Raw genomic sequence first — 27514 nt, 5'->3', positions numbered from 1 at the left:
TAGAATCGCCCAGGGGTCCTCTTTCAACCCCCTAGGATCTTGGTTGGTGAAGTGAAACAGTTTGGGAGTATAGTCCACTCTCTTACAGCCCTACAGGTACCGCCAGATTCTGATTTGCATCTCTGTTTCATCAAAAATGGCTTGTGGTGTGTTGAATAGTTACTATTGATTGAAGAGTTCAATTATGTGAGTATTGTTGGTTGTTGAGGAATGAGGCTAAGGTGCAAAAGGTGGTGTATTAGCTTGTGATTTGGTTTTCTTCAAGAAACTGTTGTTCATTGCGTGCTGGTGGAATATTAGCTTGCTGGTTTGTTTCTTTAGGTAGAGTGTTTTCCCCATTTGGAATGCAATATATGATGATTTCCAGCTATGAAATGGTTGTGGAATGTCTCATATAAATCCTTGAGTTGTATTAAGATGTTGTTACCCTTCGAAGGGCTTATTTGAGTGGAGTTCTTAACATTTGAACTTTGGTTTTCCTTGCTGGAATTTTTATTTTCCGAAGAGGGACTGCTTGGTATTGGTAAGGAATGTTGTTTGAGCTTCTCTAGTGGTTGTGTGATGAAGCTATACTTTAAAGAATGTGGTGGTGTTGAATTTCTTTGAGATGTTTGCCTTTTTTGGTTGCTAGACTCTGTTCACCAGTGTTTGAAACCTTTTTTGGGGTTGAGAATATACCCTCCATTTGACTTTGGGTATTACTCCTATCTAGGCTTGTCAAACGGTACGGTGTCGGTAATATGGTACGGTTTCGGTACGGTACCAAAAATAGGTACCCAATACTGATACCGTACCGTACCGTTTAAGAATATCATTTTCAATACCGATACCGTACCGTTTCGGTACGGTTTCGGTACGGTATAAAAACGGTATGGAAAGCGGTATGGATTCGGTATAGAAAACGGTATGGATTACGGTCTTGCTGTTTGTGGTGTGTGAAGTAAAAAAGTGAAGTCTGAGAGTTGAATGCATAGATATTTAATGACATGTGATAGTGACACAAAACGTCTGACAGAAAAGTGAGAAAACATCTTCAGTATTCACTCTTAATAAGTTGGTTGCCCAATGACCAATGTATAAATATAATAATAGTCGGATATAATTTCTTGATCTGCACAATGGGTTGGCTGCCTTTACATCATGAATTGGTATTGCGTGTTGAACACTCGAACTACCATTTCAACTTTCATTTATTTAAGTTTACAACTATACCCTTAAAAACGGTACGGTTTCGGTACATACCGATGGTATTGTACCTAATACCGATACCGTACCGTACCGTGGTCAATACCGTTTGACCATACCATACCGTACCATTTTTGCAACGGTACGGTTTGGTACGGTTTTACGCGGGCGGTTTCGATATCGGTACACGGTTGCGGTACCAAATTGACACCCTTACTCCTATCTTGTAAGTGTGTTCTTTGGAGAAGTGAATCGACAGCGGCTGTTTGGAGAAGTCTTCCCTGATAAGAACTATCTCTGTTTGGGTAGAGTGTGTACTCCCCATTGGATTTGAGTATTAGTTCCTTTTTTCTTTGTGTATCCCTACATTAGGTCAGCTCTTAGAGGAAGAGGCCAGGGTCCACCCTAAGGAAATGACAGAGATAGGTTGCACTGTGATCATTGCGGGTAAAGTCTGGACACACGAGAGAGAGATGTTGGATACTTTATGGCTGTCCCCCTGGTATGCACGGCAGCAGGAGAGGGGGAGCCAAAGCATGCTCCGTGATGACTAAGGTTGCACCTATGGGATCTCCATATGGACTAAATACAAACACCGCATCCCTCACTTAGGATGATAGTGCAGCAGTTCGCAGGGTTTTGTCATATCTGGATAGTCCTGCCTCTACACCTGCAGTGCCAGATTCTTGAGCTTCCACTTTACAGGGCTCTACATCTGACCCTTCCACTACCTCTGCATGGGTCATTAACTCTGGAGCCACTGACCATATGACTGGCATATCTCAGTGTTATGACTCCTACTCTATCTGTTTTGGAAAGGAAAAGGTTAAAGTTGTTGAGGATTCCCTTTTCTCTATTTCTGGTAAAGGTAATGTTCGTGTCACTTCTTCTATCTCCCTTGACTTTGTTCTTCATGTTCCTCAATTTCATACTAACCTCTTATCTGTGAGCCACCTAACCAAATCCTTGAATTGTTCTATTACTTTTTTTCTATCTCATTGTGTTTTTCAGGATTTGGTGATAGAGGGTAATTGGCAGAGGATGTGAGGAAAAGGGACTCTTACCTTTTTTATCAAGGAACATCCCCTCTACCTACTGCTCAGTCCTACACAGGTGGGCGTAATGACAACAGCACTGTTGACTCTGTGATGTTGTTGCATCAATGTTTGGGCCACCCTTCTTTTGGTGTTATGAGGATAAAATGACCCCACCTGTTTTCTTCCATTCCTTCTTCCCATGTGTTTCAGTGTGAACCCTGTTTGTTAGCCAAACATTGTCGTTCTTCTTATCCTTATCATGGTAATAGATCTACTGTTCCTTTCCATATTGTGCACTCTGATGTTTGGGGGCCTTCTCCCACTACTACTTTGTTTGGCTATCGTTATTTTGTTTCCTTTGTTGATGACTATTCCTGGTCAACTAGGACCTTTTTGATGAAACAAAAAAGTGATGTTTATGATTCCTTTAAAAAATTTTATCAGCTCATTCATACCCAGTTTCGTACTCACATTCAAATAGTTCGTTCTGATAAAGGGGGGGAGTATATGTATGGGGGGCTCCAACAGTTTTTTACTGATCATGGCATTATTCATCAAGTTGTTTGTGTTGACATCCCTCAACAGAATGGGGTGGCTGAACGGAAAAATCGCCATTTGTTGGAAGTCACTAGGAGTCTCCTATTTGGCATGCATGTTCCAAAGACCTTTTGGTTTGAAGCCCTTCTTACCGCTGCCTTTTTAATCAATCGCATGCCCTCTAAACTTCTTGGATCCAACTCTCCTTTAGGCTTGTTGTTTCCTTAGACTTCTGCTTTCTCTCTTCCTCCTAAGGTGTTTGGGTGTGTCTGCTATGTCCATGTCAATAAATGTGCTCGGACTAAGCTTGACCCAAAGGCACTCAAATGTATTTTCCTTAGATATTCCTCCTCTACCAAGGGGTATAAGTGCTTCATCCCTCTTCCCAAAGGCAACTTCTCTCCAAAGATGTTACCTTCTTTGAATCTATACCTTTCTTCCCTCCCTCTCAACATCCTCTTCAGGGGGAGAACAGTGGAAATGACGAAGTTTTTTCTATCCCTTTCCTCCCACCTTTGCCTACTTCCCCATTTATGTTTGATGTTGGGAAACCTAAAGAAGGGGTTGTTGTTGAAAGTGGTTCTGGTAATGAGAAGGGGTAATGAGAAGGATTACCACATTAAGTACAATAAAGGTGAATGCTTGAAGAGTAAAGGAAAGAAGACCTGCCAAGAGCCCTCCTTGGAGCCACATCCTAAGATGCATCCTACTCAGCCAGCTAACATTCCTTCTCTTCCTTCTGATTTAGACCTTCCTATTGCTGCAAGAAAAGGAAAGAGAGCTTACACTAATCCTGTAGCCCAATTTGTTTCCTATGATGCTCTCTCTCCTACAGGTGTTACCTTCACTGCCGCTCTCTCTTCTATTTCCATTCCCAAAAATGTCACTAAGGCCATGTTTGACCCAAAGTGGAAGCAAGCCATGTCTGAGGAAATGATGACCCTTGAGAAGAACTGTACTTGGAAATTGGTGGATCTTCCCAAGGGGAGGGTTCCAATTGGATGCAGATGGGTCTACATAGTCAAGCACCGATCAGATGGTACAGTTGAGAGATACAAGGCCCGATTGGTGACTAAAGGCTACAGTCAGGTGTACGGGATTGATTATCAGGAGACATTTTCTCCTGTGGCGAAGCACAACTCAATAAGAGTTCTTTTATAGTTGGTGGCTAATAAAGATTGGCCATTGTATCAATTGGCTATGAAGAACGCTTTCCTCCACGGTGATCTAAAAGAGGAAGTGTACATGCAAACTCCAACTGGCTTCAAGTGTCCCTCAGCTGAAGGGAAAGTGTGTCTGCTCAAGAAGGCACTATATGGTCTCAAGCGGTCCCCGAAGGCTTGGTTTGAGAGGTTTAGACAAGCCATTTTGAAGAATGGGTATTCCCAGAGTCAAACTGACCACACTTTATTTACCCGGCGAAGTAATGGTACCATCACAGCCCTTATTGTCTATGTTGATGATATTGTACTGACTGGAGATGACAGGGCTAAGATAGCTAGGTTGAAGACCTACTTGGCTCAACAGTTTGAGATTAAAGATTTGGGTCCCTTAAAGTACTTCTTAGGGATTGAAGTATCAAGGTCTAAGAAGGGAATAAATATATGTCAAAGGAAGTTTGTCCTAGAATTGTTGAAAGAGACAGGGATGTTAGGTTGCAAACCCGCAAACTCTCCTATTGATCCGAATCATAAGCTAGGAGAAGACTATGGACCTTCCCTTATTGATGCAGGGAAATACCAGAGGCTTGTAGGGAAGTTGATTTATCTCTCTTTGACTCGCCCAGATATCACCTATGCAGTTGGGTGATGGGTCAGTTTATGCATGCCCCCAAGAGTGGGCACTTGGATGTTGTTTACCGAATCCTCAAATACTTGAAGTCCTCTCCAGGAAAAGGTCTCCTATATGCCAAGTACAACCAATTGAGAATTGAAGGCTACACTGATGCTGATTGGGCTAGTTCAGTTTCTGACAGACGATCTACTTCTGGCTATTGCACTTTTATGGGTGGTATTATGGTCACATTGAGTAAAAAGCTACCAGCTGTGGCTCAGTCCAGTGCAGAGGAAGAATTTAGAGCTATGGCTCATGGAGTATGTGAACTCAAATGGTTGAGACAGCTGGTCCAAGAGTTGGGATTTGATACTGAGGCACCTATGAGACTCTATTGTGATAACAGGCTGCCATTAGCATAGCACACAACCCTGTGCAACATGACAGAACAAAGCACATTGAAGTAGACCGACATTGCATTAAGGAGAAGCTTGACTCAGGCTACATTTGTACTCCTTTTGTTAAGACAGGCAATCAATTAGCTGACATCTTTACCAAAGGGCTCATCCCTCATCAGTTTAGTACCCTATTATGCAAGCTGGGAATGTATGACATTTATTCTCCAGCTTGCGGGGGAGTGTTAGAGTTATGTAATAAGGGTAGTTTGGGTACTAGTCTAGTATCTTACTTTTTTATGTTGTATGTTTCTTGTTTTTATCTGCAATAGAAGAATCAAATAGGGGAGAGGGGTGTGACATCAACTCACTCTCTCACCAATGGGTCTCTCACATCTCTTCTTCTTCCTTTTTCTTCTTTCTTTCTTCTTCTTCTCTTCTTAGCTGTTAATCCTTATTCTTTGCTAGAATCAACCCATACCTAGTTTCCAACTATATGCTCCCCCCTTATCCCACGAAGTCTCTCACCAACGGTTCTCTCACATCTCTTCTTCTTCCTTCTTCTTTCTTTCTTCTTCTTCTCTTCTTAGCTGTTAATCCTTATTCTTTGCTAGAATCAACCCATACCTAGTTTCTAACTATATGCTCCCCCCTTATCCCACGAAGTGGTTCCTCCTAGACTATTCCTTGCCCAGCAATGAGAAGCTACAGCCTCTAAGTTTGGATATCCATGGTCATGTCTTTTGCCGTGACAACTAGTTGTGATTTGGTGGGCATTCCTGCATTTATTTCTGTTATGTTTAATCCTGGTACATGCACAATCTCTGAAGATCTATATGTCAAATTGTTGCTAGGCCTTTGCTAGCTTGGGCCGCCCCCCCGGGGTGCTGCCTCCCTGTTTTTTGTCTGTTGTGGTTTCTTTGGGTTCTTGTCCTTTTCTTTTACAGGCCCATGGCTCCCCCTATGTAAAGGCAAGGTCTTGGAATTTCTTTGTTGTAATGTTTGTTCTCCCCTCCCCCTTTCTCTTTCCTTTGGTAATTAATTTTTTATTCATTGAAAAAAATATAAGAAGCAATTCATGCATCTTGGTCTGAGAATAAAAAAAAAACAAACCTTAGCTGCAGGTGCCCACTCTCTATAAGTTACACCTGTGGCACTGAAAAAATCAGAAGAGATTGAATAAGAACATGAAATTCAAAATGTGTATAAAGAAATCAGATTCAGTTGGAGAAGAGCTCACAGATGAAATGCGATCTGACCAAACAATAAATGCCACTATAGTAGTAATTGTTATTATAGTAGTAGTAATTTCACCAATAGTAGTGTTAAAACGGTCGATCAAAGATGACCACTATAGTAGTAAACTAGTAATCCTGTCATGTGGCATTTTTTGGACATGACCAAGAAGCACATTCGAACATGAATCAGTAATCCAGCTGCATGATTAGGGTGGAGTCTTCCATGGGTGCCAAGAGCACCAAAGATTAAGATACCATCAACATTTTGGGAAAACAACATCCTGAATTTTGCAATAGATGTTGCTTTCCAAAATTTTTTATTTCCTTTTGAATAAAATATTTTCCCCTTTGTAATCTTTGTACAATTTTGTATTGGTTTTTAACAAATCCCATAGAATATTTTACAGGGAAACAAATGCAGCCTTAGGTGTAAAGCACCAAATCTGGCCAAACAGAGAAAATAATCTTTAATTTCAGAGGTCAACTATTCCTGAAAAGCCCCAAGTAGTAATTCCACATAAATGGAACAATTTCACATTTGATAACCATTTGTGCTGCAGTCCCCTCCTCGGGCCAATTATTTCCAGCATGCAAAGATGTTGAAGTCGACTTCGCATTAGAGAAATGGTGAAGCAAAATTAAAGAAGTTTGCATGGAGAGGGCGAGAAAACCATTTTTAGATGCGCGAAGGGTTAGTTTCATGGTGTAGGTTTTATGTTTTCTTCTCCTGCATATTCCTTTTTTGTTCTTCTCTTTCTCCTTTACTCTTTTTTTCAGTGGTCTCACAGAGTTGAGGTGGGGTTTTCCAGCTCAGGGGTGGGTTTGGCCTGTTGAGCGTGCTTGTGAACTGTTGTTGGTCCGGTAGAGCTTTGCTCTGGCATGGCAGTGGCCTCTCTTTAATAGTATCTTCTTTTGGTGCCAATAAAAAAATATTCACTCGATCGGCATCCACAAATATCTTCTTTTTTGCGACTTCGAAGGCGACATTGATGCTGGTAGTCGACTTGCGGGGAGACTCTGGAACCAGATACGGAACGTTTTTTTTGGGTCTGCTTTGTCTCTCGCTCTCGCTTCTCTTCTCTGCTCTGTCAACCTCGAGTTTTGTAGAATGAGAGAATCAGCACCACTCGATCGGCATCCACAAATACCGGTTTTGATGGGGCAATGATCCAGCGCATCTCATGATCAATCGGCACGATCTTCTGATGGTCATTAGCAAAGGACATATCTTCTATGGGAATCTGATCGTGGGATTTCACAACTGAAATTGGACCTAATCCCATTCTCTTAAAGAGCACTAGTAACAGCATAAGCTCCCACGAGTGCATCAGTGTGCTGAAAGCAGAACTGTCTTAAAGAAGGCGACAGAACACCAAAAAGCCCCAGACCAGGAGATCCACCCAATCTACCACATTATAGTGGGTTTTAGGGGTTGTTTAATACAAGCAAACGAGCATAGGCAAGTTTCTCTGGACATTGAAAATGTAAATCTGGAGCACATGAAGAAAGATTACACAAAAAGCTTAATGATAAAAAAAAGAAGGGGGGGTTAAGAAGACAACTGTAAGCATTTAAATTGGTTGCACTTGCAGATTCCTCAGCCAAAGGCACTGGCAATACATTGCAGCTAGAGCATAGTTTTCAAGGCATTGCCTAGGTGATGTCTAGGCGCCTTGGTCACCTACGTCGCCTTGTTGGTGTTGCCTAGGCCCTCTTCATTGCCTTGGGTCGCCTAGGCGCCATGACAACTAGGAGTTAAAGAATTGTCTTCGACTAACAATTTTATTTAATCCATCAGAAAGTAAAAAATAATTAGTTATGGAAATAGTAAATTAGCGGCAGTATTGCTACTAGAAACACAACATACAGATACCTGACAACGATATACATCAGACGGAAGTTAAATAACATACTCTAAAAGATTCTCCATTGTATAGAGAAAACCGATTACAATATAAATAATAAATGGACTGTTTCAATCAAACCAGATGAAATAATCCCCAGCAATTTAACTGGATGGAAGGAGGAATAGGAATACCTTCGATTGAATCCGAACTTTTCATACCCACAAGAAAATGTTTCCAATCCACCCTCGTGCTTATCAATCAACGCACGCATTTTCTTGTAATGCTCATAGCTGTAATTCAACAAGAGTACCTAAAAGTTAGCATCATTGCCTGCCAGCAGAAGGCAGCAAAAGCCATTAAAATGGACAATAAAGGAGTAAACCACTAACAAAATAGATCAATAACAGTTAAGTCTCCCTGCAGGAGAAACCATATGGGAACATGAATATTACATTAATAGGATTACATCCAATATGTTTGCAGGAAATACAACAGATACTCTTTTAAGTCCAACATTAGCAGGTTGTGTCGCAGCTGAAGACTAAAACAAGATCAAGAACTACTGATATACAACCATGGAAAGAGAACTCAGTCGAAACCACCGAGACGAGTTAGGGTGGAAGTTTAAAAAGTAACAGGGTTTAAGTTGGTTTCGACCAGTTTCGACTGGTTTCGGTCGAAACCAGTTGAACCAACCCAAATCGGCATATAAAAATGAAAAGTTTCACTCGCAACTTGCCATTTCTCACAAGTTTCGATCGAAACATACATTGTCGATGGTTTCGACACAGGGAGTGGGAGTTTGGCTCAAATGTGTGGAGTTCTTCGAGAGGTTTCTTCGTTTGGTGCATCTACAAGCTACACCAACTCTCTTAATCCAATGTTTGAACCTCTCTTCTCAAAGGTCTACCCAAAAACTAGAGGATCTGGGCATTGGCACGCACCATCCTTCATAGCAGAGACCCTTAGTCCATCACAACATCATGATAGTGTAATGTAGTCCTAGATAGGTAGGAGACCTACTAGGAGCCAGACAACCAGGACCTGTAGAGCTGCTGGTTCAATGGGGGCAGAATTGATGTTGTAGGCCAATTTTAGGGTTAGGGTTAGGGTAATAGGGATGAGTCTTATATGGTAAAGCTGGGCAGGTTTAGGGGAGTCTAAAGAGCTAGGTTTAGTGATGTTTGAATAAGAAATTCAAAAACAGAAAATTAGTGTTTCAGGTTTTGGGTTTTGGGGAAGATGGGGGTGAAGAGATCTAGGGTTTAGAGTAGGAATTATGGAAGGGAGCTTGGATCGAGTCTTCCTAGGGTAGGAATGGACACTCGGCCAAGGTATAGATGTACTCTGATGGCTGGATTGGTTCAGGTAAGGTTTTAGGGTTTCGGCAGCTTGTGGGGGATGAAGGGAATTAAGGTTTAAGTGAAGGGATGAGCCTGAGTTAGGATTGGGTGGAGGGGTTGATGAGAGGATGATGTGATTTAATTATGGATGAATTTTAATGGCTGGTTAAGGCTGTATGTGAATTAGGGTTTAGGGAATTCAAATAAAATAGAAGGGGGATGTTAGGGTAGGTTGTATAGGATTAGGAGAAGAAGGGGGAATGATGAAGAATGCTAAACACTTACTTGGAGTTGCAGGTCTTCAATGGCAGCAGCTTGAAGACAACTAGAAACAGATCCTCCCGTTCTACAAGATGCAAGGAGTCAATTGGAGGTCCACCAATCCCTTCACCTTGATAGGATCCAAAAGGCAACACTCACAATGGAGCAAGGCAGCAGCAGCAAAGGCAGCAAGCAGTAAGCTAGTTTTTTTTAAATCTGAATTGTGTGGGAGCCTCCCACGATTGCTTTTATTTATAACTTGGCCAAAGGCCTAATACTTAGTCAGCCTGGAATTTGAATCCCAAAGCTGATTCCTATTACAACAAACAAGTCACTCCCTCAACATAAATCATGGAGGGGTGGGACAACTTAACTAAAAAGCTAAAACAATAAAAGATTCCCTAACAACCAATAGAAATAAATCACTTAAACTGGACCACTCTTGATCTACATATTGCTGTTTGCAAAGGTGTCTGGTCGTGTACATTACATCCTATTGCTAAGACTGTTTCTTATGACTCACTTTCTCCTTCCTAGTTTAGTTGTGTCCTCTCTGTCCTCTGCTTCTATTCCCCAGAACTGGCAGGAAGCTATTGCAGATTCACAATGGCATGCAGCTAAGGTTGAAGAGCTGTAGGTATTAAGGAAGATTCCTCACTGTGCATCTCTCTTCCGATCAGCTTCCTCTCTACTCCACTCACTCTACACATCTCTCCCGTTTGAGAACTAGAAGGTTGAGCTTGAATGGTGCCAGTAATATAGCCAAGTTTCCCCCTACTTTGGAGGAAAAGTTTCACAGAACGAGCCCAATCCAAATAATTGGTGTTGTCCAACTTCACAATGGAGATCTGGGTGTTGGGATTCTCAAATGCTATCTGAGTGGATTGGGAACCACCCAAAAATCCTGTAGGTCAACTGACCTCATAGTGTAAGACTCCACTGACCTCATAGTGTAGGAATACACTCAACATTATGGGAAAAATATCCAAACCAAGTGGGGAGTACACACTCAACCCAAATACACAGTCCCAGCACCAAAAAAAAATTCCAACAAACGGAAACAAGCACCAAATTTGAAGGAACTCCACTCAAACACACCCTTCAAAGGGTAACATCATCTCATGACAACTCAAAGAATCCAATGAGGCATTTCACAACCATTTCACAACCAAAAAAACATCACATTGCATTTCAAATGAAAAAAAAAAAGAGGAAGAAAACGATATTGGCTGTACCTAGCAGTCCACAAAGAGATTAGTTGTGCTCTAAGTCTCTAACAGCTTCTTCTTTCAACAATGGAAACCATATGGCAAATGTAGGGGACCCTTGATCAATTCTTAGGAGCCATACCCCAACCCCAACAACATCTGAGAGAGAGATAAGGCTCCAAAAGGCTGGCTATAACCCTAGGATGATGTTGGTGTTGAGTTGAGCATCATGAGAGCTCATAAGCTCACATGAGGTCTTCTTGTAGGCTTCGTTCAAGACCTATCTCATACTTCTTCAATCGATTCACATAGTAACTTCTTCCTTGGAATCCTTTGTTCCCTAGAATTCCAAAGAGAGGAAGTAGGGAAGAAAAAAAATAGAATACGACTCTCAAACCGTGGAGCTCTGATACCAAGTTGGAATATAGGAGATGAAAGGAAGTAAGGAAGAAGGAAGTATGAAGACAAGGAAAAGGAGAGAAAGAGAATTCGGTAGAACTTTTGAGAGAGTATTCTCATCTCTCCCGTATATTGATTCACTCAACTTAGAAAAAGAATTACATCCTTGCCCCCCATGCTAATAGAAGATATCCAAGGGAGGTAAAAGGTAAAGACACATTACATCAAATTACAATATAATGGGTATGTGCCTAAAGTACCCTTATTAACTCTAACAATTAACTCGGCCGTTGTATGAGTCATGGCCCTATATTCAGCCTCAGCACTCGATCTAGCCACAGTTGTTTGTTTCTTGCTTCTCCATGTGACAAGATTGCCACAAAATAAAAGTACAAATGTAAAATAACCTGTGATAGAGCTCCTATCATTATCAGCACCAATTCAGTCTACATCAGAATATCCAACCACATCAATATGTTGATTAGGTCGGTAGATGAGCCCCTTTCCTAGAGCACCCTTAAGATACTTATATTTGACATGCTACCTCCCAATGAACCTTTTTAGGTGACTCCATAAATAGACTAATAACCCCAACAACAAATGATATGTTTGGCCTAGTAACAATAAGATAAATGATCTTCATTACCAATCTTCTGTATCGGTGATTGTCATCAAACTCCTCACCATCATTTGTCTCAAACTTCTAGTGTGGATCCATAGGTGTATCAGTTAGTTTGAAAGCAAGCATACCAGCCTCAAACAAAAGATCTAGAGCATATTTTCTTTGTGAGAGACTGTTTCATGCATCTATGCGTAGGAGTAGGTAGTTATAGGCTTATAGTTGACTGTACATGAGAGCAGTTAGCTCAATTATTAAATTAGCACCATTATTAGTATTGAGGTTGTGGGGGAAGACGTGGTATGTAACGAGAGGAGTTATTGTTGTACGGGAAGTGAGGGGGTGGTCAGGGATTAAAGTATCGGTCCATCTCGTATCGTATCGGCCGATACATCTAGGTATCGGTCGATGTCGAGACGAGACAGGACGATACGTCTCTATTTTTTAAAAAAATTAATTGTCTCAACTGTATCGGTATGTATCGACCGACACATATAGATACGATACAATACGAAACGGTCGATACGTATCAATACAGCCGAGACGTCCTTTTGACCCTTTTTTTAATATTTTTTAGCGTATTGGTATGTATCGGTACATATCGATATGTATCGACCGATACATATCGATACATATCGAGACATCTCGACCCACTTAAAAAAACACATGGCAGTGTTCATTCTTAGCAGCAGAAACTCGAGACAGGAGCTTCAAGGCGGAAAAAAACACAAGTCCAGCCTTGAGAAAACCCTCAAAATCCATGCTCAAACCCAGTTTTTCGAGCAGATTTTTTTAGGGCTTCGATTCCTTAGTAAAAAACGACCCTAAAGGAGCTGGAATCTGAGCATTTGAATCATCCAACAACCCACATTCGAAATCAAAAGGTGTTCTTGAAGGGAAAGGTAGGTTTTTTGGAAAAAACTTGATTTTTTTGTTAAAATCTTTGATTTTTGGTCTTTTTTTTGCTATGATTCAAAGGGAATATGTTAAACTAACTTAGTATTGCATTCTTTGTATACATTTACAAAGATTTGAGTTCAAAATCCATGTTTCTTTGCATTTTTTACCCAAAACCGAAAATTGCTTCCATAAAATGAATTTTTTTTATTTTCTTCCAAAAATTAAAACATATGCTAATGTATATAATATATGTACTACATTATGTATAGACCCTTACAGACATGACTTTGATCCACCCCGGAATTCTTCATGGCAATAGAGTGACTCTACAGGTAAGAAATCTCATCTTTTAATCTTTTATAACAATTTCAAAGTGCCGCACTTGTCTGGTTATTGATTATTCACAATTCTTAGTGTATATGCATGATATATGACATAAATTGCTTGTTGATATTGTTTTTTGTGTCCAAAAGTATATTTCATGTGTATTTTGATCATTTTCATGTGTTTCTGCACTGATCGATACGTATCTCCGATACGATATGATACGATACGTCTCTTAAAATCGCCTGACCGATACGATACCCAATACTGATACTTTAAACCTTGGGGGTGGTTAGTGATAGGAGTTAGAGTTGATGTGGAGTCTTTATTGTAGCTATTTATTCTAGATTTTAGAGTAAATGAAGGAACGAACTATTAGCATCTACAATTTCTCTTATGATAAGGAGGCATGACTCCCTCTATTGAGTCAATATTTATCATCTTTTCTCTCATCTTCGTAACAATAGGGAAGCACCATAATAGCTACATACCAGTCTGGTATCAGAGCTGCAACATAAATGAGAGGATGGAGAAGCTTGAAGCGGATGTGGAGTCTTTTTCTGATGGGCAGCGCTTGATTATGAGCAAATTAAATGAGGTTCTTGAAAGAATTGCATCAAGCACTCACCCCAAGGAACAAGAGGGAGAGAACTCCTTATCTCCTCCTTCACACCATGTTGATCGACCCGTGGGTAGCGCTGGAAGCCGACCAAGTGGATCCTCACCAGCATTCGCTCCAAAACTACTGAAGCTAGACTTTCCACGTTTCAATGGAAGTGAAGATACCACCAGTTGGGCTTGCCGAGTGGAACAATTTTTCCAGGAGACTGACACTACTACTCCGGTTCAGCAGCCCATACCAGAGACGCGTGTCTATGTTCGCAAACGGGAGCAAACTCAGACCACTACTGCACCTACTCTACCATGCCAATTGTCACCTCTTGATCCTGATCCAATCATAGTTGTCATGGCGTCCTGGCGCTGAAGAGGGCTGCATGGCGACCTACGCCATGGTGTCCCTCTTTGATTTCTTCTTCCTGTCTCTCTTTCCCTCTTCGATTTCTTCTTCCTGTCTTCGAATTCTTCTTTCCCTCTTCTTCGATTTCTTTCTCGATTTCTTCTTCCTCTTCTTCCTCTTCGATTTCTTCTTCTGATTTCTCTTGATTTCTTTTTCTTCTTAAAGCTTGAGAAACAATAGAGAAAAAATAAAACATGGTCAATACATCTATTAAAACATTAAAATAGACTGATGTCGTATCGATATCGATGGACACCCCTCCACCGACTTGGATCGCCGTGACAACTATGGATCCAATTCCCATGGATTCTGGTAATATTCTATACATTTCTGATGTTGATGTTGATCCCACAATTGATCTACCTATTGCTGTTTGCAAAGGTGTTAGGTCGTGTACATTACATCCAATTGCTAAGACTGTTTCTTATGACTCACTTTCTCCTTCCTATTTTAGTTTTGTGTCCTCTCTGTCCTCTGCTTCTATTCCCTAGAAGTGGCAGGAAGCTATTGTAGATTCACAATGGCATGCAGCTATGGTTGAAGAGATGCAGGTATTAAGGAAGAATGACACATGGGATCTGGTTTGTCTTCCTCCACAGAAGAAGAAGGTTGGTTGCAAGTGGGTATTCACAGTCAAGCAGAAAGCTGATGATACAGTGGATTCTTATAAAGCTACGCTTATTGCCAAGGGCTTTACCCAAACCTATGGGATTAATTACCAGGAGACGTTTGCTCCAATGGCCAAGATGTGAATACTGGCTTGTGAACAATGTGCTCACAACCTCTTTATTTATAATAGAAGGAGGAACATTCCAGAACTGGTACAAAGACAGTAATACCCCTATGGACAATATTACCCTTGTACCCATTACAACAGTAACCTAATCATATCTCTTAACCCTAGTTCCAGTACCCTATTTACCATAATACCCTCACTCAAACCCAACTAGGATTCTTCCATAACTTCAGATTTAGTCATCTCATTTAACTGTAACTTTCAGCATCTCTTCTCTCCTATATAATCCACACTCGACCTAAGTTTAAGCCCATTCAACCACCTTATTTCCTATTATCAAGAACCCTAATCTTAACTATCCTTTGATGAAAAGATTCTGTTTTGGTTCCTGGTTTGAGCATTCAAATCCAGAACTACATTATGAAGCCTCTGATCAGTACCCATAGGGAATCAAAGATGCTCACCTGAGGGACTAATAAAGTCCTAAAACTGCAGAAGCAACTGTCGTCTAGATGCAGGATATGAAAGAAACCGAGCTTACCTGGAAAAAAATTTCAAACAGAGTACCGCCAGCCTATTCTTGTATTATTTGATTCTTGCACAACGAGAAGCCCATGGAATCAATATTGCAGGTAGGATGTACGAAGGGAAACCCGAGTTTATCTCCATATAATCAAATTAGGGTTTCATAAGATAGGTATTGCAGCATAGGTTGCTGCAACCACAAGAAGAGGATCCTTGGTAGACAAACAAAACAGTAATTGGGGAATGGAGACTGATCAATCTTGCTCTGATAACATGTAGCTATACCAAAGAAGAAAAATCAGTACATACAAAGGCAAAGGAGAAGAGAAGAAGAACATGAGAAAGAAGAGAGAGAGCGAGTTATTGCTTGTGTAGAATGTCAAGCCGTGACCCCTAATTGTATTTATAAATCTCTGAAATAGTGAAAGTACAACTAAGGACAATAACTAACATCAACATTACATACACACCCATAAATAATAACTGAATACCCAAACACCCACCCATATATAGCAGTAAGCACTTAACAGATAGATCACAAAATTAAAATAAAATTGTACAAATTTTCACTAGGGGAAAAAATGAACATGATGCACAACAATACTATGTAATGGAACTTCCCTTCAAAGAAACACATTCGAAGGAATAAGCTAAAGTGGTTAATTATCTAGTTATTTCACATTTTTCCGATCATTTCGGTTAGTCATGCATTTGCTTAAATCTTGGGTACAGAAGCACCTTTATGCAATGTCATTAATTTGCTGTGCCATTTCCTTCTTTCAATAAAAGCACTGAAAAAACAGAGACAAAACCAAGGAGGCAGCATCTCACCGATAATCAAGATGATTTCGAAAATCATTCAGCATAGGATCAATTTCATATATTTTCTGGCCAGTGCCAGGTGGAGGAAGAGATCTTGGTTTGGCCTCAGACTTTTCATCACTTCCCCTGGCTTCGAAAGGAGCAGGCATTTCCACAAACTCAACCTTACTGGCACCTTCCATTACTCGTACAGGAACTGAATGTAGTTCATCATCAACCTTACTATCATGACTGACAAGTTCTGAAGAAAAATTATTTTGTTCACCATGAATCCTACTATCCTCTTCCATGGATGTACCAGCTACTTCTTGGAATACCTACCACAAGAATGATAAGAACGTATGACCATGATGGAAACAATATGAAATTATATTCTGTTATATCCTCTCATTCATATTCAATAAGTCGCACATCAACAGAATTTGATCTACCTGAAGTTCAAGTATTGATAAGGGAAAAAGATCAATGCCGCATTCTCTACCTTTTTTCATTTCTTTTTTTATGTCATTCCTCCACTTTGTTCTTTTAGTAAAATAGACCTCAAAATCTAATAGAATATTTATGCTATATCAAGATTTCATTTAAAGTAAATGTGATTTACGGGTATGGATCAAAATGAAACAACAACCTTGTCCATTAAGTTGCAAAAGAGGCAACAAAAAGTGGTCAAAGCCAAAAAAAATCTCTACTTTTTAGGATAGATGACAAACCAATGAAGGTCAGAATTCAAAGAAAGGAAGAAAAAAAGGTCAATCCATCTCATTGATGTGAATACAAAACCTACCAAGAAATTCCAAAGAAGTAGCCCCACAACCAGGGCTCAATTTTCATGTCGAACCCACTTGATCATCTTTGGGTCTAGAAAACACCAATTTTTAGATGATAAGCTTGTGAAATTTTCAGTCTTCAACTCCTTTCTTGTTGATCCCAATTACCAGAAACCCCAACCCTAAAGCCTTGGCCATAATCTCTTTCTAAGTCCTATACCAGTCATTTTCAAGCATAGTTCCAAAGACTGAGAAGGCTTTCCTGAAAAATGTTAAAGAAAAACCACTAATCCTATTGCTATTGTACAGTTAAAACTGCAATAAAATTTTAATACTACAAGCAAGTGTTTTAAAATAGAAAAGGAAATAAACCACAAAAGACCAGTATGATTCAAAATAAACCTGGGAATCTTCTGAAATAGCTTCCGGAGTTTCCACCAAATCTGCAGAGGATGAAGAGACATCAGCCTCGCCATCAGGGACGAGGACTTTCTCAGTAGCAGTAGCCGTTGAAGAAGAATCAGAATCATGAGAAGACTTTCCAGCAAAGATCTTCCCTATAAGGAAGAATCCAGTAAGCTTAATCGAAACAATAAAAAAAATTAATTGAAAAAGAAAAACCAAAAAAAAAAATCACAGCAGTATATGCACACATGGAGATACACACATACATGTTGGGCGTCCTATAGGTCCAATAAATTGGGCTTCTTTTTTTTTAAGTTATTTTCATCTTTTCATCCCATTGGATATCTTGAATCCAGAAGAAACTGCTCCATCGTCGTCATTCATCTATAATAAATTATTGTTATACCCCTTTTGACCCCTATATCTCTTGTTTTGTGAACAGGTTTTTTGGGGTGGAGGGGGTCAGGGAAAGGGGAATGGTGAATATCTCAAAATATACGTGTGTGGGACATGCATAAACTTGAAAGAGGGGGAAGAAAGGAAAAACAAATTTCATCTCAATCATGCAGCAGGGATCTAAACTCAGCTGCAAGGACTGAAATCATGCCTTGTTATCTCTCCGAAACATTGATCTCTTATTACAATATACATGATCTGGGTCCCTTCCACTTTTGAGGCATAAATGTGTTAAGAGAAATCTTCACCAATCCTGAAGTGAGTAAAGTATCTACACTCTTCTTCCTACTTTTACATTTATTACACTTGAATATTCTAAGTTGAACTTTCTTCCCCACTTAATTGTCCTTCCACTGGGAATGGCAGTGCAGGTGCTCATCAAAGCACAAATTCAATTTTACACACCTTCATTTCGCGACCACAATCATTATTATATTGAGCAAATCTGTCACTCTGCCTTTCTGCAGTGTGTGATCATCCCTAACATTGTCCCAATGCTTCTCACCTCATATCTTGATAACAGAACAAACTCAAAAGGTTATTGAACAAACAAATCAAGGAATTCAAACACCTAATCAACCGCTTCAAGCCTCCAATGATAGACAAGTGAAAGAGAATCAGGTCCCCACCCCAACCTTTTACCAAAGCTTAGTTATGAACACTGACACAATGCCCACTAAGTATACCAATTTAGAATTTCCCCTCATGCACCAATAACAGTTCACCATCAAATACCATCTAAAGCCAGCCAAATATACCAGGTGAGTGGAATCAACCTCTTTCTGACGCAAGTATTTCTAAATCAGAGCCAGCAGCCAGGAGGCAAAAACCACCAGAATCCCACCCCCACCCCCAATATATACACGTATTTCAGAAAGAATTACGCAACTCCAGCTCATATACTACCAGAAAAACAGGGGAAAAAATTCTGAGGCACTAAAATCAGTATTAGAGCAGAATCAAAAAGCCACAGCTTAGGTATGGGGAAAGGATTGTCTAAACTATGAATCAAAACAACAGAGCAAACTAAATGGGGCTTCAATGAATCAGTAAACTACATACCAAATCAATGAACCAAGCGCAAGAGGAAATGAATGAAAAACTAAATAAAGCCACCAAAACTAAAATGGAGAGGGTAAGGGGGGAGAGAAGAACCGTCACAAACATTATTTCTGATCTGCAATAAAAACGGAAAGAGAAAGGCATAAAGCCACAAACAGACGAATCACAGGGAGATATAAGAGTAGAACTCACAAGGAGAGGAATCTTTTCTCAAGAGAAGAGAGAAGTTCACATTCTTCCGTTCGCAATGGATGCTCGATCGATTGGAAATACAAGCTGCATGGACAGTAGGAAGATGAATACCTGAGAGAGTGTAAGCCATGTCTAGGGTTTGCAGAGAGAAGGAGAGATCGGAGGTAATGAAGCAGGTGCCAAGAAAAGAAACAGTGACGGAAAACCAATTCTTCCCAGTTTTAGGACTTGGGAGTGTGGAGTTTGTTTGTTGCAACTAGCAAGCTGCTGGAGCGGCTTACGTGTGCACGCTGGGTTGCATGGAGATAAATCTACCAGTAATTGAATGGGACCCACAACAGAGGAAGCTCAAGTCTTCTCTCTCGATACTCTTTTAATCCGCAACCGCCAGTAAGCAGTGAAGTATCGCCACGTGTTCCCTAGGGATCAGAAACGAATGGCTTTGGGTCAATAGAGTCTTTTGCCTCTTTTGGGAAAACATTTCTGCTCCTTTCTTTGTTTTCCACTTTACCCTTCATTTTTACGTCCATATCGTTATTGTACTTGAACAGTTGCAGTTGTTGCCGTTCCAATTTACAAACTCACGAGATCCTGTGGTCCACACTCCAAAGGTCAGTTGGTTTGTAACTACAAGTAGAATGTAGAAAACCCCAAGGGGTCAGCTCCGTTGGTTAAAGATCAGCACCTCAAAAGAGGTCATAAGTTCAAATCACCTTATATCCCTATCCCATATCCCTCCCCCTCCCATTAAAGCTCTCTAATAAGGCCACTCAACGTATGAGAATTTATTTGTGTTCTTTTATGTGTTGGTTTCTGTGAAAAGCACAGAGTAAAAATGTTTTTGATCGTCGAATTTAGTCTCCATTAGAGGTTATTCAAACTTCTTTTCATGCTTTTCAAAAGTTTCATGATTCCCGGAGTCTTATTGCTTTGTAACCTTCGACGGCGAGCCATACTTCATCTTTGTTTTCAAAGGGGGATCCTCTCTTCAACCAGGGACGACTCAAGTTTGATGGGATGCTAATTTGCTTCCAAACTCATCCACAAGTGCTGTTGGAATTATTTGTATGGACTATTATGGTCGACCAATACATGTTGTCTCAATTCCTATGATTTTCGATGATATTGCTACTAGGGAGGTTATGGTTATCCGATTTTCTTTGCTCGAGTGTATTTCGGAAGGCTTCGATAGGACTTTTATTAAATCCGATAATAAGGATGTTATCAATTACATACAAGGAGGGTAGTCTTTATTTCCTCTTAGCATTCATGGCATCCTGGAGGATATTGTGCATCTTTCTACCTATTTAGATAGTTTCAGTTATATTCCAAGGGAGAATAACAGTTGTGCTGACTCCCTGGCAAGGAGGGCGTTATCGGTGATGTATGATGGTGTGGCCCATTTTTTATCCATGACTTGTTGATCTTTGTAACCCTCGGCCATGAGCTTTCACGTTTTTCATAATAAAACTTCTTTTACCAACATAAAAAATAAAATAAAAAACCAAGTAGGATGTAGAAGAATTTCAGGAGGTCATGGGTACTCTTTCTTCCCTATTTTTTTTAACAGGAGTTCATGGGTACCACGCAGCATTGTAAATTAAGGTGATCCGGAAAGAAAAAAAATTTAAGGGGAAATGTTCTCTGCATTGGGACATATGGGGGTGGAAAAAATGACCACTCTGCCCCTGAATGGTTGAAATGACTGGTGTATCCTACCCCATGTGTCTGAACGCAGTTTGCACCCCGTGCGTTCTCAGGTAGAGAACATCGTTTCTTTATATAAACACATGAGTTAAAATTAGAAGAAAAAAAAAAAAAAAAGGAAAAGGCTCTCTGAACCCAAGGCATATACCGTGCCTACTCACATCCTATTTTTTATAGAGAAAGAACGCTCGTGCGCCCAGCGTGGCGACCACGCCTAGACACAGAAAGTGCTTTGGGCGCCTAGAAATGATCGTCTTGCCCTCATGTAAAGGTGAAAATTCCAGCGTACAAGACGTGGTCACCATACTAGGCGCACGACCGGAAAGCGTTCTATTCCCCTCCCTATTTTTTATTATTTTTTCTTTCTCCTTCAAGAAATGAAAATATAATGTTTATGTGAGATGATGAATACCTTGTTTGCTCAGAGAACCCTCTCCCTAAAAAAAAATCCAAGTATTCCAAATTTCCTATTATTGAAAAAACATCCCCTCCTAGATCATAAGTATGAATGTAGTATTTTAATTGCAATTCGTTTCTTGAATTTTTTTAATGAGATGCATATTGTTGGCTTCGGCCCTACTTCAAATCAATGTATTTCAGTTGTTGAATTCTTTATAATGGTTTTAAGAATCGGGAATTAGTTTGGTATATCAGTCTATTCAGATCTGATTCAATCGATTTTGGCTGATTGTCACAGATTCTACTACGTTTTCCGATCAATTCTAACCAATTCTGATCTATTCTAGTCAATGCAGATTGAAATCAAACACTAATCGATTCGATTCTCGATTCTATTTTTTGAAACCTTGCCTTTTTACATGCAAGTGTGAAATTCACCATCTGCAGAGTCTTACAAATGATATGGAATTCAAACGAAATTGTATCCTCCACCTTCTTACAATCTTACCCAGTTACCCATGAAGATTCTTAAATCCGGATCCTCTACCCATATGGGGTGGCATCCCACATGGTGAGAGCCACCCAAATGAAATCTTCACCAGTAAAGATTCCATTTAAGTGGTTCTCGTAGATGATCCAGATCCGGGATTCTTTCAAGGCAGTGATTCTTCCAAATGCATTGAATGAATAATTTTTTTACCCAATATACACCTTCCCTGGGTAGCTATTCTCTCTTTTTTTTTTTTTTTCGTTTTAATTTTTGGTAACTATTTATTCATCCCTCATATTGAATTGCTAACTCCGGACCAGACAACTTGTTCAAGTTGGACCACGAACATGAAAAGTGAAAACTAGGAACAGCTTTCTCCATTAATAAGAAAGAGTAGGGATTATTTTATTTCATCAACAATTGTGAATAGCTATTTTCTGAAAATTTTGAACAATTTTAGATCATAAACATCAGCATAAAGTAAGGTTTCGTCTATAGAAATCATCCGAGGAATCAGGAATCTTCTAGCGGGATTCGAATTAATTAAGTGTATCTTATACCGGTGGAATATGGGCCGTAGGAATATCTATCAGTTAATTTGCCTCTTTCTGTTGTACCTTTTATAGATCCGGCCTTTCCATCACCATGGCTCCACTTTCACCCAATAAACGTAATAAATCAAGTTTATACAACTATGCAAGAGAGAAAAGACAAGGAACCGCCAAAATGAATCTTAGAAGGCAATGACAACACACCATACTTCACATCATAGCGAAGTTATTTAGGGAGTTTGTTGCCCCGTCAGTGGCTCATTGTCAAAACATGAGGCTACAATCTATCCTCTGCCACGTTAAACTCACCACTCAAATCTAAACGGTTGATTTATTATATCAATTCTTAACCATTCACTAATTTTACCCTTAGGTGGCTAAATCGGTAGTAATGAACTCTGCAACTCGGACAAAGAATTGTGAGATCCCGCTACAACTCTCCGACACCGACAATCACCCCGCCACCACCCTTTAGTTAGCTTGTTTTCAATGAGTCAAAATCAAACTGAAACTGTTTATTGAAATCGAATCAAATCGTTTAAATCGAAACTATGAAATCGTTTAATAAATGGTTCGGTTATGGTTTCAAAATTGAGGCTGTTTAGTTAAACGGTTTGAACCGAATCGAACCGTTTAACCGAATAAACCGTTTAATACTCTTAAATGTACATAAATGTGCCCAAAACAAACAAAAACCGTTTATCAAACCAAACCGAACCGTTTAATAAATGGTTCGGTTATGGTTTCAAAATTGAGATCATTTAATTAAACGGTTTGAACCGAACCGAACCATTTAACACACTTAGCTTGTTTGGATCTAGAACATTCCTCCCTTCGTTCTGAACCTGATCTCCTCTACTTCTCTAACCTTTCTCAAAAACTTAACTGGCAACCGAATAACCAGATATGTAGTTCTTCGCAAATAGATGGGGTGATGTTGACGCCCATTTTTGGTCTATTTTGATCAATAGAAAAATAGACCAAAATCTAATTCAGTCAAGATTGGCATGTTAGTCAGTGAATAGAAACGATCAATGTCTAGAAAAAAGGTCAATGATCGAAAACAGTCAGAAACCGACGAATAGTCAATGATTGACGAACTGTGATTGACTGATAAACGGTCAGTGACTGATGAACAATCAATGATTGACGAACTATGAGTGATCGATAAATGTTCAGTGACCTACAAACGGCCAATACAATGGTTTTAACCAATTCTCAAATAAATGAATAATTACGAAATTACCTGATAACTACTAGAACCACCAGAATTACCAACAACGACTATAAAAGGAATGCTGTCGATGAAGAACAGATCCCCAAATCAACAACACTCTTTACACTTACACTTTACCAATCTTTACTTTTATCTTTCATCTTCTTTAAGATGTAGATCTTTATCTTTTATCCTTTATCTTTTTCGATGTAGTTTTTGTTAGAGTTGGATTCCAACCCCTAATGTCTCATTGGTAGAGTTGTCAATACTTCATCAAATTCGTTTATAGGAATTAAGTAATTTGGTCCCAAAGTAGTTGTAGTGTTAGTGTAATTTAGATATCAAGTTGCAAGCCTCATCAGTTCAGAGTTGGCAAGTTGTAATGACTTCAATAGATACGTTTGACAAGTAAGCAATTTGATTTTAAAGTTCTTTTTCTTGCCATTGCAATTTTTATATTTAAAAGTTCTTGGAGCGATCGAGGCACTGGAAAGATCCCACTTTTCTATGATTAGAAGTCAGATTCAATTCATTTTATCATCTCTTGAGTCCTAGCGACTCTGGCACACCCGCGCATCTTCACCTCACTCCGTCGATGCCAAAAATAGTGGTAAACTATTTGGCACGCCCAAGATAAATTAGGGGATTTAATTTTCTATCTTCAATTTCATATTAGCTTATTAAATAGACAAAGCCAAACAAGTAATTTTTAACTCCTAAAACTTCTCCCACATCTCCCACTCCTTATACAACTCCAATAACTTTCCTAGATAACTATCTAAATAACTATAGTTATGTAAGTAACATATTATAAATAAAATAATTAAATAATAAGTAACATTTTTACAGTTGCCTTTTGTTTAAAAAACATTTATTTTTACACTTTTACCTTTCGTCCGTACAATCCACAGATACAAGATCGGGGATCGGGGATCGGGGGTAGCAATCCGAATTAAGTAGTTTCACGATCTACTATCGATCCCTAAAACCATTCTCCCAAAACCAAGGCCTTAAGTATAGAGGGCTAGGAGCCTACAACTCAATTTGGCATCATAAATGGGTTGAGGTGAAGTCCAAGACAGCCAAGTCATGATTATATGAATTTGGAGAATACATTTCATTAGCTAAAAATGGCAACTCACTTGTCATGCTTAGTTTAATTGAATACATCCCAACCAATTAAGCAATTATCTTCAACTTCTTGAATTCAACAAGTTTCTCAACATTCAATAAGTCCAAATTCATTTGGAGAACTTTTATGATTTAGCAACAATCCGTCCTTGGTATTCAATATAGCATAGAGATATAGGAATCTTAAATAAACATGCCACCCAACAAACGAAGCCTAAAGAGAAAAAATAAAGGTTAAATGACATTTAGGACACCTAATCTTTTGAGAAAAATTGTAATTAAGGTACTTAATGTTTCACATTTTGTTTGGGGTACCTAACCAGAATAACATTAGCCAGGTGAATTTAGAATTTTGTTATCTCCAATTTTACCCTTATATGCTCTTACTATTCTTCTTCTCATTCTAAAAGAAACCTAAAATAAACTTGCTTTGTGGAAAGTTTCTTTGCTTTTTCAAGCCGGGAGATCCTTCCTGATTAAGTATGTTCTGAGCTCTATTCCAATTTACTTAATCTCTTGTTTCTTACTTTTAGAGAGCATTTGTTCCTCTTTGGATTCTATTAGTGCTAGGTTTTGGAGGAGGGAGTCCACCATACGTGAGAAAATTTCCTTAATATCTTGGTCGTAGATTTGTAGACCAAAAAATTGTGGTGGGTTGGGTTTAGGCTTAGCCATATTCATAACAAATCATTGCTTATTAGGTTAAGTTGGAGATTATAAAACAATCATTCTACTCTTTGTGGGAAAGCTCTAAAAGCTAAATACTTCCCTAATACCAATCCAATCTACCATACATTTAAACAAAAAAAAAAATAAAGGCTCTTGGGTTTGGAATAGTATTTCCTATATTTTCCAATTCTTAGATGTATGGTGTGTTGGAAGGTAGGGACCGGGACTTCTATAGATATATGAAAGGATAGGGCTGCAAACGGATCGGATTCAGCTCGGATAGTGCTATATCCGCATTCGCATCCGATTAGCTATTGGACAGATTCGGATAGTACTAAACGGATACGGATATAGATACAGATCGGATATTTTATCCGTTTACATGTAAATATAGCTTTTCAGATAGCTATAGCCTATCCGTATCCGCATCCGTTTAGCTTTCGAACGGATTTGGATAGTACTAAACGGATACAGACATGGATACGGAATGGATTTTGACTATTCATTTACACCCCTATGAAAGGGCCCATGGATACCTCGATGGAATCAAGTGTCCATTGGATTGGTCATTACCACAACTCCTTTGTTCAAACTTGTCTCTGAGCTAATCTTGGATAGGAATTGGAACTCTTTATTGATCTCTTCATTGTTTCCTATTGATATAGCGGATCTTATCCTTAAGATTCAATTGGCAAATGAATGACATGAGGATATTTTATTTTGCCCTTTGAGTAGGACTGGAAAATTAACAACTAAACCTGTAGCTAAATTTTTGAGTTTCTAATACTTCAGATGATTCTATCTCAACTAATAGAAATGTTATTTTGCATTTATTATGGAAATTGAAAATCCATGTGTTTTTATCCCGAAGCTCCATTCAGTAATTTCCCACACGCATCCTTCCATTTTTTCAATTAGGGTAAGGAGTATAACGCCCCAGTCCCAAGATAAGGGAAAGATGCCACCCTCACGGGTGCTGACTGTAAGGTAATGAAATTTAAACACAATACACATTTTACCTCAAATATAAATCTCCAATCAACTAATACCGTTTATCAATTTCTTAGCCAAATCAGTACATTGCACAACGGAAAATAAATTTAATTACAATGATACATTGTCTTCTATACAACATTACAAAAATACTCCTAAGGTAACCATTGGTCCTGTACAAACGTGACGCCCTAAGGATGGTTGTCACTTGCTTCTCACCGTCGTTCTCCAAAGGTTCCCAGACTCATCATCACTAGGCAACCTGCATCACACTAAAAAAGAGGTATCCCTCGAGGGGGTAAGTTACAACAATCCAGTGCGTAAAGTCTACCCTAACACACCCTTACCAAACATACATTAATATATACATATTACACACTGAACAATATCCAGAAATACACGATAACATAGGTTTTCTTTTTGAAAAGTTTCCGTTTTAAAAATTGTACCCAATCCAAGCCATATCCATGCTCACAGTGGTATGAACTCATAATACAGTCGTTTTCACATTTCTTTGACAAGTTTTCGAGTCTAAAACCATAAATCAAATTTTTACCATAACCACGTTCATGGTGGTATGGACTCACAGTAATATCATATTGATGACCTGTCAATACCATACTCATACCCGTGTGAAATGGACTCATGACGACATCTCACACATAATTCATCATTACCATACTCACTTTCTCATAGTGATATGGCCTTAAACACATGATTCCTTCACTAACTTATACCATCGTTCACATGGCCTTCAATTCACTGTAACCTCCACTCCTCCTCCCCCGCTAGGTGAGGTACGTCATTAAATTTCACCTCTCAACCCATAACTTTCCCGACTAGGTGAGGTATTCTCACAATTTCCCTCTCATCCCATAACTTCCCTCGCTGGATGAGGCAATCTCATTTCACATATGAATTGTCTCTCTTATCAGTGCTCTCACTATATAATCCATGGACTTACCATCATGCTATGACACATTCCACAACAACGTGGTCACATGCATCACATGTTCACAATCATTCATCATCAACTACAAACAATAATGTCCCACAATTTCACAACATAATTTCACATAGACTAGATAAAGATGATTCAAGGTAGGATTCATTCTATAACAAAAGACCTCAACTATTAATTCATTCATACACAACAAATCACATTAGTCCTGCAGAAGAAAGGTTTACATAGACAATAAAAGTAAATTTAGAAATCACATTCATTAGTACATAATCAAATATAGTAACTCAATAACCACATGATTTCACACAACAGGGAGTTAAGGTTATATGCTAAGATTCACTCACA

At 39.2% G+C, this 27514-nt stretch overlaps 1 protein-coding gene across 3 annotated transcripts in view; it reads right to left on the bottom strand.

The window, feature by feature from the left end:
- Positions 1-19281, bottom strand: part of LOC122650262 (1,4-alpha-glucan-branching enzyme 2-2, chloroplastic/amyloplastic-like) — a 139233-nt gene extending 119952 nt beyond the window's left edge. The window contains exons 1-5 of one of the 3 annotated variants that reach the window (XM_043843623.1): positions 19050-19281; positions 17337-17491; positions 16177-16484; positions 8204-8302; positions 6041-6083 (exon numbers count right to left, since the gene is read on the bottom strand). In XM_043843623.1, the coding sequence (XP_043699558.1) occupies positions 6041-6083; positions 8204-8302; positions 16177-16484; positions 17337-17491; positions 19050-19179 (735 nt within the window). In that variant the 5' untranslated portion in view covers positions 19180-19281. The remainder of the gene's footprint in view (positions 1-6040; positions 6084-8203; positions 8303-16176; positions 16485-17336; positions 17492-19049) is intronic. The other 2 variants (XM_043843622.1, XM_043843621.1) reach the window with 2 other exon arrangements.
- Between the last annotated feature and the right edge of the window lie 8233 nt (positions 19282-27514).

Source organism: Telopea speciosissima, chromosome 2 (assembly GCF_018873765.1).
Source record: "Telopea speciosissima isolate NSW1024214 ecotype Mountain lineage chromosome 2, Tspe_v1, whole genome shotgun sequence".
Lineage (NCBI taxonomy): Eukaryota > Viridiplantae > Streptophyta > Magnoliopsida > Proteales > Proteaceae > Telopea > Telopea speciosissima.
The sequence above is the reverse complement of the archived record's forward strand: the minus strand, read 5'-3'. Positions and strand labels throughout refer to the sequence as shown.